Genomic DNA, 12,269 nt, shown 5'->3' with positions numbered 1-12,269 from the left:
CAATTAGAATACTAATCATGCTATTAATAAGTACTTTTAGGTGCTTTTGGAATAAGACGGTTTCTTATTTTGCAACAATGGGCGTGTTAAGGTGTGTGGTAAGTAGAGATAATTAAATTGGTTCCTCGGTTTTTACTTTTTACTCGATGAGCTTAATTTTTCAATTAATAAAATTAATCCCATGATTTTACATTGTCAATCAAGTTAGTTCTTCTTTAGTTTATCATTCAGGCGTTAATGTGGAACGTCAAATGAGGGATCAATTTGATTGTTATCCCAACATGACATTAAAAATTTAATAGTACAGAGTATTCTTCAAATTAGTTGCTAAATAGATATAGTGTGTTTTTGGATTACAGTTTACAAACTGGAATTTGCATAAAATTGATTTTGCAAACTTGATTTTGATAAAAATTAAGTTTGTATTAAAATGATTTATGTTTGGTAATTTTTGTATCAAAACAGATTATAGTAAAATAAATGTTGTTTGACTTATATCATTCAAAATCACTTTTAAATAAAAAATTACTAAAATGGACATCAACTTAAACAATTTTTTTATATTATCCTATCATTTTAATTTAGATATTTAAATAGATCTTATTAGTTAATTTTATAATAAAATTAATATTTACTTACTAAAATAAAAATAACATATAAAAATAGATAAAATATATTTTTAAATAAAAATAAAAAATATAAATTTTAGATATATACATATATATATATATATATGTAAAAGAATATTTAATCAAATATGTTACATTTTTTAAGTATTAACGTTACTTTAGTATTTTTTTACATCGTACTCTTATTTTAGTATTCTCGATAATCTTATTCTTAATGTTAATTTAGAATCTAACGTTTGTGATTTTATTATTATTTATGATTAATTTTTTATTTAATTTATTTTTTTAATGGAATTGTAATCTATATTATAAAAAATTGGACTAAAATATAGTACACCAGAATTACAATTATAAAAGAGAGTACTAAAAATAATAAAAAAAATTAAATATTTACTTTATAATGATTGAAACAAATATGAAAGTTCTTGATGATTTTTTATATAGTATATTTTTAGTATTTTTAGTATTTTTTTAGTATGCTATAATTTATTATTATTATTATTATTATTATTATTATTATTATTATTATTATTATTATTATTTATAGTTAATTTTTTGTTTAATTTACTTTACCTAATAGAATCAATAAATTATATTATAAAAAAATAATAACAAACATAATACACAAAAATTATAATTTTAAAAATGTATAATATCAAACAAACAGTTAAAAAAATAAAAATAAATAAATAATAAAAAAATAAAACTCATATAAATAGAAATAACAAGAATTCTATAAATAATACAATATATATATAAAGGATAAAGTTGGTAAAAGATAAATAAATGATTAGTATCTATAACTAAAAACCTATTAAAAAACGCAGAAACTAAAAATAGTTGTTTCTTGTAAACGCTTTCAAGAAATCTAAACGTGCTTCCTTCCAACGAGTTTCCAAACACAATAATCAAATTGGCATCCTAGTTTTTATCTATAATCAAATTGATCCATTGCTTGAGGAATCAATTTAATTGAAACCCTTTTGTGCCAGCTTAACTAATGACATAACACGTGACAGCCAACATTGGTTGCAAGCTTTTTGTTAAAGTCGTTTATTGGTTAACTTGACGACGAGAGTAATTTGGTTGACAATTTAAAACTAAATAATTAATTTGATCAATTTAAAAATTGAGTGAACACTGATCATCACATAAAAACTGAGAAGCTAATTTGATAGTTTGATTTCGGTATCTTAACTTTCTTCCACATGTAAATATAATTTACTCTTGATTGTTCAAATATGTTCTCTACACGAGTACATGCATGTATTGTCTCCTTCAAACGATAATTATGTTAATGAATATTAGGTATTTGTCTCTAAAAATGATATATACACACAAAAATTCAGTAACTAAATCAACCATTATACCTACAAGCCACAAGAAAACAGCCGATTCTTCATAAATTTTGTAATTGATTTGTGTGAGACATGCATATGAGTCTAAACGATGTGATGAGTTCATGTATCATATATGCTTTCTTTTGCGAAGAAAATCAGCCATGAGTTTGATTCTCAGGAAATATGTGACGGTGTTTTGACAAATAGATAAAGAAAAAATGGTATCCCTTGCCCAGCCTTTATTCCGAAAAAACTTTTAGCTTTGGTTGCAAACAGGAATCCCAAAAGTAAAAGCTTTATATTCCAATTTCCAATAGATGATTCAAACCCAAAAAAATATCTGGATGCTCTAAGTAGATAATTACGAACATCTCATCCGGTCAGGGTGCAAATTATACTGAATGAAATGTGACCGTTACTGTAGTTACAAGAGAAAACGACAAAGGTGGTGAAATGGTTACAGCAGGATTAAAAAAAAAAAAAAGAAGGAATTTGTTGATAGTGCTTTTACATTGGTTTATTACTGTATGCTCAAACCGTTGTTGATAGAATGAAGGAAAATCACATCACGTGGTTTCTACTTTGTTGTTTCCCTTCCCTGTTACAAACACTTATGGGGCCATCTTCAAACAAGCCTGCACATGAAGGATGACACTCTCTTGTTGCTGCTTATTTATGGATCAGTTTTAAATGTGTTTAGCGATAGATTAAATGTCAAGATATTTACAATCAGTGTTTCAATTTAGCAATCGAGCCACTCACATAAAGACGTTGAAAATATCTTTTTTAAAGATATTTTTTAATAATTAAATTTTAACATATATAATCGATTAAATCGTATTATTTTTGTCAAAGGCTAGACAAATTGATTTAAACAAAAAATGGTGAATCAAATCTTAAACTAGTCTAAATTAATATTATTTTTTTTATAAAAAATAACTATAATACTATATTATAAAAAATGACTAAAATATTTCTATTATATATATATATATTAATTTTGAGAATCCTAAATTTTAGTTTTTTATTTTTCTATCGTAAGTTAGAATTTAAAATTTTTAAAATTAATATATATATATATATATATATAAGAGTATTTTAATCATTCTCTATAATAAGGGTATTATAATTATTTTTTATAAAAAATAAATATTAATTTAGACCCGTTCAAGATTTGATTCACCATTTTTTCGGTTAAATTAATTTATCTAGCCTAATTTTGACAAAAATAATATGATTTAATCGATTATATATGTTAAATTTTAATTACTAAAAAAAATATCTTTAAAAAAAAAACAATTTAGACATCTTTATCCGAATATTTTTTAGCAATATGTGTTAGTTGAGTTATTTCTAAATTAAACTAGTATTTAGAAGGAATAGCAGCACACTACGAATTTAACGATTATCGTTACCTTTGACGTCTGAAATTGTAGCCGACATGAAAGGAAAATAGAAAGTCAAAGATGAGGTAATTAAAGGAAGGAGGCAGGGAGAGGAGTTACGGTGCGGCTAGGCCCAGGATAAGATAGTGTATACAAAACAAAACAAAAAAGGTAAAAGCCGCCCTTTCCATTTTAACGACAAAATTATTTTATATGCATCAAAATTAAATTATAAATATTTTTAAAACGTTTTATTTAACGAATATCATGAAATTAGATATGACATGGCAGTGGGTGATGTTTGAATCTGTAGTGAGGATTTGGAGTAGTTATCCTCACTTGCCACCAAAAACTCATTAACTCATAAATATCCATCTTCGCCTTTTCATGCCTTTTCTTTCACGCCATACATAGATGCTGCTTCTGCTTCATCTTCTTCATCTGCATAATTCATAGTTCCAAGGTCGGTGATTTCACCTTTCTCTTTCTCTGCTAATTGTTGTGTGAGAACATCCATATGCTACTTCTTTAATTTGATATGAATCGAACAGTGTTATGATGTGATTGGGCTGATAATCGATATATTTATTGGTTCCGGCATCAGAATGTCGTCGTCGAGGCGAAGCCAATCATCGAGCAATTCAAGCAGATCAAGACAGAGTGCAAGAGTAATTGCTCAGACAAGTGTGGATGCAAAGCTGCATGCAAACTTTGAGGAGTCCGGAAGTTCATTCGACTACTCCAATTCGGTGCGGTTGTCTTCCGGTACAGTCAGTGGAGAAAACCAGGCAAGATGTGACAGAGTTACAGCAGCTTATCTTCATCAAATGCAGAAGGGGAAGTTCATCCAGCCCTTTGGGTGCTTGCTAGCTTTGGATGACAAGACACTTAGGGTCATTGCATACAGTCACAATGCATCTGAAATGCTTACCATGGTCAGCCATGCTGTTCCAAGTGTTGGTGATCACACTGCTCTTGCCATTGGCACCGACATTCGGACTATTTTCACGCCCTCAAGTGCTGCTGCTTTGCAAAAGGCCCTTGCAGTTCCGGAGGTTTCGCTTCTTAACCCCATTCTAGTTCATTGCAAGACTTCTGGCAAGCCCTTCTATGCAATTGTTCATCGTATTACCGCTACTTTGATCATTGATTTTGAGCCTGTTAAGCCTCATGAAGTTCCTATGACTGCCGCCGGAGCCCTGCAATCTTACAAGCTTGCGGCCAAAGCAATAACTAGATTGCAGTCTTTGCCCAGTGGGAGCATGGAAACGCTTTGTGACACCATGGTTCAAGAAGTTTTTGAGCTCACGGGTTATGACAGGGTGATGGCTTATAAATTTCATGAGGATGATCATGGGGAAGTGATTGCTGAGGTTGCAAAGCCAGGTCTTGAGCCATATCTGGGTTTGCACTATCCAGCCACTGATATTCCCCAGGCTGCGCGCTTCTTGTTTATGAAGAACAAGGTCCGAATGATAGTTGATTGTCGTGCAAAGCATGTGAAGGTGCTTCAAGACCCCAAAGTTTCCATTGATTTAACTTTGTGCGGTTCAACTTTAAGGGCTGCTCATAGTTGTCACTTGCAATATATGGAAAATATGAATTCAATTGCTTCCCTGGTTATGGCAGTTGTGGTCAATGATAACGATGAAGATGGGGATGGCTCTGATGTTGTTCAGCCACAAAAGAGAAAGAGACTTTGGGGTTTAGTAGTTTGCCATAACACTACTCCAAGGTTTGTTCCCTTTCCTCTAAGGTATGCTTGTGAGTTTTTGGCTCAAGTATTTGCCATCCATGTGAATAAGGAATTAGAGTTAGAATATCAGATTGTTGAGAAGAATATCCTGCGCACGCAGACACTCTTGTGCGATATGCTGATGCGAGATGCACCCCTTGGTATTGTATCACAGAGCCCTAATATAATGGATCTTGTGAGATGTGATGGAGCAGCACTCTTGTATAGAGACAAGGTATGGAGATTAGGTGTGGCTCCAAGTGAATCTCACATAAGAGAGTTAGCTTTATGGCTCTCTAAGTGCCACAAGGACTCCACGGGTTTGAGTACAGATAGCTTGTCTGATGCAGGCTTCCCAGGAGCTGCTGCTCTTGGTGATGTTGTTTGTGGAATGGCAGCTGTGAGAATTTCTTCCATGGACATAGTTTTCTGGTTTAGATCACACACTGCTGCAGAAATCAGATGGGGTGGTGCCAAGCATGAACCTGGTGACAGGGATGATCCTACAAAGATGAGTCCAAGATCATCATTCAAGGCTTTCCTTGAAGTTGTGAAGGGAAGGAGCTTACCATGGAAGGACTACGAAATGGATGCTATCCATTCATTGCAGCTAATACTGAGAAATTCATTCAAAGATAATGAGATTATGGATATAAGCACGCAAGCTATTGATACAAGACTAAATGATTTGAAGATTGAAGGGATGCAAGAATTAGAAGCAGTGACGAGTGAGATGGTTCGATTAATTGAAACAGCATCAGTGCCAATTTTGGCAGTTAATGTTGATGGGATGGTCAATGGATGGAACACGAAGATTGCTGAGTTGACAGGCCTTTCAGTTGAGGAAGCTATTGGAAAGGATTTACTTACGCTGGTTGAGGATTTTTCAGCAGAGAGAGTCAAGAAGATGCTGGACATGGCACTGCAGGGTATGTCTTTTTTCTATTCACCATTTTATCCTTTTGTCATAAGAAACTTTAGAAATGTGATTATAAGTTGTTCCCTTTGGCCATCCATGAATGTTGCATTGATGAAGAATTAACAAAAAGATACTTACAATCTCAGATTTCCATATTCTCTATAGATCATTTATTTATTTGTTTTGTTACTTTGTAATTAGGTAAAGAAGAGAAGAATTTCCAATTTGAGATCAAAACACATGGTGTGAAGATTGATTCAGGTCCTATCAGCTTGGTAGTTAATGCTTGTGCAAGCAGGAATCTCCAAAACAGCGTGGTGGGAGTTTGTTTTGTGGCCCATGATATGACTGCTGAGAAGACAGTCATGGACAAATTCACTCGAATTGAAGGTGACTATAGGGCGATTGTACAGAATCCGAACCCTTTGATCCCCCCAATATTTGGCACAGATGAATTTGGCTGGTGTTGTGAATGGAATTCAGCCATGACAAAGCTAACTGGATGGAAGAGAGAGGATGTGATGGATAAAATGCTATTAGGGGAGGTTTTCGGAACCCATATGGCTTGTTGCCGTCTTAAGAATCAAGAAGCTGTTGTTAATTTTGGAATTGTACTTAACAATGCCATGACTGGTGTGGAAACAGAGAAGGCTGCTTTTGGTTTCTTCACTCGGAAGGGCAAGTATGTAGAATGCTTGCTTTCTGTGAGCAAGAAATTGGATGTAGAGGGTGAAGTTACTGGAGTCTTCTGCTTCTTACAGACAGCTAGCCCTGAGCTTCAACAAGCATTGCATATTCAGCGTTTATCCGAACAAACTGCCTTGAAGAGACTCAAAGCTTTAACTTATATGAAAAGGCAAATTCGGAATCCTTTGTGTGGGATTGTGTTCTCTCGAAAATTGTTGGAGAATACTGAGTTGGGAATTGAGCAAAAACAACTTCTGGACACTGGCACTCAGTGCCAACGCCAGCTTAGCAAAATTCTCGATGACTCGGATCTCGACCGTATCATTGATGGGTATGATTTATGAATATGATTATGATGATGTTGTTTATGACCATATTAAATTCCTTTCTTTCTTGTACTCTGAACAGCTACTTGGATTTGGAAATGGTTGAATTCACTCTGCATCAAGTTTTTGTTGCCTGTCTAAGTCAGGTCATGACAAAGAGCAAGGCAATGGGTATCCATATAATCAACGAAGTCACGGAGCACATCATGACAGAAACCTTATATGGTGATAGTCTTAGGCTGCAGCAAGTCTTGGCTGACTTCTTATTGGTTTGCATCAATTTTACGCCAACCGGAGGTCAAGTTGTTGTTGCAGCCTCTTTAACCAAAGATCAGTTAGGCAAATCAGTTCATTTGGCTAACTTGGAGATAAGGTAACTGTTCCATGCATACTATATATTCCTTTGTTGTACCTCAACTTTATGGAAACAAGAAACTTGTGACATTCCCACATGTGATCATCTAACTACTTCTTAAGTGATTCACTGATTGTTTTTGCTATCTTTGCAGCATAACACATGATGGTGTTGGTGTTCCGGAAACATTGCTGAACCAAATGTTCGGACGAGACGGACAAGAATCCGAGGAGGGTATTAGTCTGCTCATCAGCAGAAAGTTGCTGAAGCTGATGAATGGAGACGTGCGGTATCTGAGGGAAGCTGGCAAATCATCTTTCATCTTAACAGTTGAACTGGCTGCTTCCCAGAAATTGATTGCTTAAAGTTATAGGAAAATAAAGAAATACTTTCAGTTTTTGTACATCAGAAAAGCAAGTGTGCAAGAAATCACTTTTCTTGTACAACATACCTTAAGAGTAAGAGTAACATTAAGAGTAAGAGTAACATAGTCTCAAGTCTTAACGCTTCTGTAACTCCTTGTACGGTACGGTGTATATATGTATTAATCTTCACGTTATTCAGCTATTCACATAAACTATTATATATTTATATTACTTACTCTTCCTGCAATTTTAGATTATTTAAGAAGCATTTTTAGTAATCAAACATTAAACAAGTCTCTGAAATTACTGTTATCCCGTCTTCACATGCTTAGCTGTAATATGATGAGGTGTGGTTTCTTTTTCTGATGTGAAAGAAGCATATTGTTCAATTGGAATTACCTTAGACGAAAATCTACTCAAATTAAGATGTTTGCCCCCAGGAGAATATACACAGATGAATTTGGGTTAGTGGTCCAACATCACTAACCATTAGTTAGTTTATTTTGTGAATTCACCATTTCATATGTGTACGGCCAGTTTATGCCTCTATTGAGTAGCATATAATTAACATTGGCCCATAATTTAGTTACCAACTCCCTTGCTTTTAAATATAATTGGAGGAACAAAAGCTATTAGGAATCAATCTTTAGGACACTGACAAAGAAATTCCACCTTCCGCTTTGGCTGTATGGCTTTTTATTTGCAGCAACTTTATAAAACTATATTATATATTAGGACATGATAATTAATCAATCTGCATAGCTTGTTTTGATTAGTGTGAATAAATAAAAAATAGTTATTTGTATTGTAGTATCTATGACTTTAGCGGGTTACATGGTGCCACGATGATAATTTCTAATAATCAAGGCAGGTTTTTTCTACTATTTTGACCATACCTAGCTACATTTCTTTGTGCTGCTAAATATTGGGGTTAGGTTATTTGTTTCCATCCATCCACACCAATATGATAGGAAGTGTAATTATTAATATTATTATACATTATTTTAATACCACCATGGTTCAAATTCAATGAGATTAATTGGAAGGTTATAGAAGAAAGGGAGAGAGAGTAAGATGAGGCATAAGAGGCAACAAGGTGTAGCACTATTGAGAACTAGTAAGTCAACACTGAATAATACACCACACACACAAACACATTGTGATTAACAAAAAGAACAAAGCATGCCGATAGCACCTTTCAAATTCCAATTATAAAAGAAATGAATATGTCCCATTATTTGCTTTTATGAGTTTTCCAAACATACATGATGAATTGTGAGGCAACAAAGAGAGATTGAATGAGAAAAACAACAGAGACATTATTAAAGCATACATATACCAATCAAGTATATATCATTCCTACTATAACAATTACTTCTTGGGAGCAAGCCTAGACTTGATTTTCTCAATCTCCTTGGTACCAACCTGGAATGCCTTGGTCAACACGTTATCCGGGACCGGTGGGGTGGCAGCAAACAAAGTCAGAGGAATAGATTGTGTTCCAGGCAATTGGCTGTTGAAGGCTGAAATAACTGCAGCAGGTTCATTGGCATTGTTCTTCTGGAAGTGAACCAACCCTTTTGGGAAGACAAAGATCTCACCCTTGTAGATGGTCTTTGATATGAGAACATTGGATGTTGTTATGAACCCAACATCAAGTTGACCTTCAAGAACAAACACAATCTCAGTGGCACGTGGGTGTGTGTGGGGTGGGTTGAGTCCACCTGGGGCATAGTCAATGCGTGCCAGAGACACACCAAGTGTGTTCAATCCTGGGATCTTTTCAACGTTGGCTCCTGTTACAATGGAACCGAAGGTTGTGTTTGCTGCCACACCTGGTTTTGCTAATATGTTTGATGAGAAATCAGATGCATTCACTTTTGCAGCGTCTTTACACGTGAATCCATTCACCTTAACACCTGTTTTTTCATTCACACACTACCCATGTCAACCAGCCAATGATTTTTGAGATCTGGGCTATGCTTAATTTACTTAAAAAGATTAACTTTTTTATGTTGTGTTAACAAAGAAACCTTAATTAGTAGTCATATGCAAGTGGGTGCACCATATTATGAAAAAGGAAGCAATATTAAAGTGAGTTAGTTGGAGTTAATTGAAAGAAAACCAAAGGATCAAACATAATGATTATTATGTTGTTGTTGTTCCAGAATACAAACATCAAAGAAGAAGAGATAGATAGAGAATATAAGATATACCAGATTTAGTGTCTGCAACACAGAGGTCTTGAAGAGCATCAGGATCTGATGCTGAGGTTGAGGCTAAAACCAGAGCAAAAGTCACCACTAACACTGAGCCTATGAACTTCATGGTTAACTATGAACCCAAGAATGAGCAAACAAAATTGGGTGGGATGAAAGGAAACAAAAAAGAGAAGAGGAAAATGTGTATTGCTTTAAATGCTTTGGGCAAGTTGGAATGAGTTAATGAGGTTTTCAGTATTTATATAGATAGACACAAAGGTGGGAAGAAGACTTAGAACAGAGACAAAAGGATGATCATGAGTTGAATTTCAATACTGAATGAGTTTGGAATCAAAGCATGCAATATGCCAATTCTTAAAGAATAATAATCATTTGGGTCATTGCTTATTTTTATTTTATTTTTTTATTTTGGAGCTTATTCTATTTCGTTATTTTTAGATTATAATATGATGAGTCTTGTTAGTCTATGTTTTAACTTGTAAGGACATGTTTGAAGAATATTATAAAAAAAATTATTAAAAGTTATTAAAAATATATATATTACATTTTAAATATATTAAATACATAATTTTTGAAAATTTTCTATTAATATACATGTATTTAAAAGGAAAAATAAATAAGTATAATACTATTACTAATTTACTATCATGAACTCATTTATTACTATACCAACCTAGCATTTGCATCTTCGTCACCTTCTATGTTTGTATTCAAAATTTCAAACCAACCACAATTCGACTGGTGGGATTCTTTTCTTTTTCTTTTTTTTTTCCTTTATTTCTTTTAGTTATTAAAAATACTCATTATTTTATCATCATTGTAATATAGTTTCTTAATATATTCCATCTTATAACGTAAATACCTTTAAAATATTTGTTGAATAAAAATATACAAATTTTGTATCATAATTCATAAGTAACCTTAATAACTTTGCTTATCTATGAGGTAAGACTATTATTCCTCGACTTGATTGTCTATCGTGTCTTCTACGATGTAAGGCTCATTGTATTCATAGAGATGTTGATGTTCCATCAAACGAAACCTTGAGTTAAGATAGCTTTTTCTTTTTCTTTTTCTTTTTCCTTTCCTTTTTTTTAAACCAAATAATTGGATTTTTTTAATAATAAAATAAAAAAATTATTATTATTCTAAACATGATTTTTGGACTTTAATTTTTTAAATACGATTTTTTTTTGTATTTGAGTAAGTTTACTGAGTACCGGCGAACTCTATAAAAATTGGCAAGCCTTACTCGCGGTGTACTTATATTTGTAAAGACGATAACAATAATTGTCATTGTTAAATATGATTTTTTTATTTATAATTAAAACAATCTTTGAAAAAATTTGTTGTTTGTGTATTTTTGTATACTGTTTATAAATCTATATACTATTTTAGACAATAATATAAATTAAAAGTGCGTATTTTAAAAAATTTGAGTGAAGTTCGCTGGATAAGGCAATTTTACCAATTTTTATAGAGATTGCTGATCTGACAAACTTGTCTAATGCCAAAAATAAATTATATTTAGAGAATTAAAGTTTAAAAATTATGTTTAAAAAAATAATTATTTTTTTATTTTATTATTAAAAAAATCCCAAACAATTGGTACGACTATTGAGGTCGTTGACTCGTTGTATATTAAAAAGCTTATCCAAAACGCAAAGAATCTTGAACTCATCAGAAAGAGTTAATGAAGGAGCTAAAATGCTGTGCCTCCGCTTCGGCTATGACTTATAAAAACACGAGTAGGCGTGGAAAGAAAAAAAAAAAATAAGACTCCATTGGTTTGCTTAACGTCGTTTCTTCAACGCTATTTATGGTCAAGAATTATTCCGAAACGGTCACCCTTTAATTAATTGTCTCATGAAAATTTACATTTTAGGTCTGCCTAGCTCTTTGATGACAACAACGTGCTAACAATAGTAATTACACTACTTAATTAATTGGTTAGGCCTTATTTTTCGAGCCTAATTAAATTTAATTCAATTCAATAATCTTTCTATTTTTTAACCGGTTGCGTCATTGCTCTCCTCATACAGCGTTGGCAACCATGACCGCGTCAAATAATTGCAATTTGCAAAATCACATGAAAAATGGTGCATCTCCGTCCTCTTGTTGATCACATTATCACATTATTATGATCCTAAAGTCGCCTCATTATTAAATTAGGATATAAATTCGATCTTGTATAATTCCCTATTTTTTTTTACTTAGCAATGTGAATGATGCATCCTAAATTTCTCTAGAAATGAATAGCATCAATATCACAAAACAAATCTAATACTTGTCTGGCACATATCACC

At 32.8% G+C, this 12,269-nt stretch overlaps 2 protein-coding genes across 3 annotated transcripts; one reads left to right on the top strand and one right to left on the bottom strand.

Annotated features, from left to right (window-relative positions):
* Positions 1–3,565: 3,565 nt before the first annotated feature.
* On the top strand, positions 3,566–7,988 carry LOC112695632 (phytochrome A). 2 transcript variants are annotated; one of them, XM_025748050.3, is made up of 5 exons: positions 3,566–3,817; positions 3,959–6,018; positions 6,210–7,026; positions 7,104–7,394; positions 7,531–7,988. In XM_025748050.3, exons 2-5 carry the CDS (start codon positions 3,960–3,962, stop codon positions 7,739–7,741), a joined length of 3,378 nt encoding a protein of 1,125 aa, XP_025603835.1. In that variant the 5' UTR covers positions 3,566–3,817; position 3,959; the 3' UTR covers positions 7,742–7,988. The 2 variants fall into 2 exon arrangements, with proteins under 2 accessions (XP_025603835.1, XP_072054021.1); XM_072197920.1 differs by having other exon boundaries at positions 3,664–3,817; positions 3,906–6,018.
* Positions 7,989–8,904: 916 nt separating this feature from the next.
* On the bottom strand, positions 8,905–10,638 carry LOC112695633 (rhicadhesin receptor). The gene is made up of 2 exons (XM_025748051.3): positions 9,958–10,638; positions 8,905–9,660 (listed from the first exon to the last, which is right to left on the bottom strand). The coding sequence occupies exons 1-2, from the start codon at positions 10,067–10,069 to the stop codon at positions 9,113–9,115; spliced, it is 660 nt and encodes a 219-aa protein (XP_025603836.1). The 5' UTR covers positions 10,070–10,638; the 3' UTR covers positions 8,905–9,112.
* Positions 10,639–12,269: the final 1,631 nt, after the last annotated feature.

Source organism: Arachis hypogaea, chromosome 6, assembly GCF_003086295.3.
Source record: "Arachis hypogaea cultivar Tifrunner chromosome 6, arahy.Tifrunner.gnm2.J5K5, whole genome shotgun sequence".
NCBI classification, from domain to species: Eukaryota; Viridiplantae; Streptophyta; class Magnoliopsida; order Fabales; family Fabaceae; genus Arachis; species Arachis hypogaea.
The sequence above is the reverse complement of the archived record's forward strand: the minus strand, read 5'-3'. Positions and strand labels throughout refer to the sequence as shown.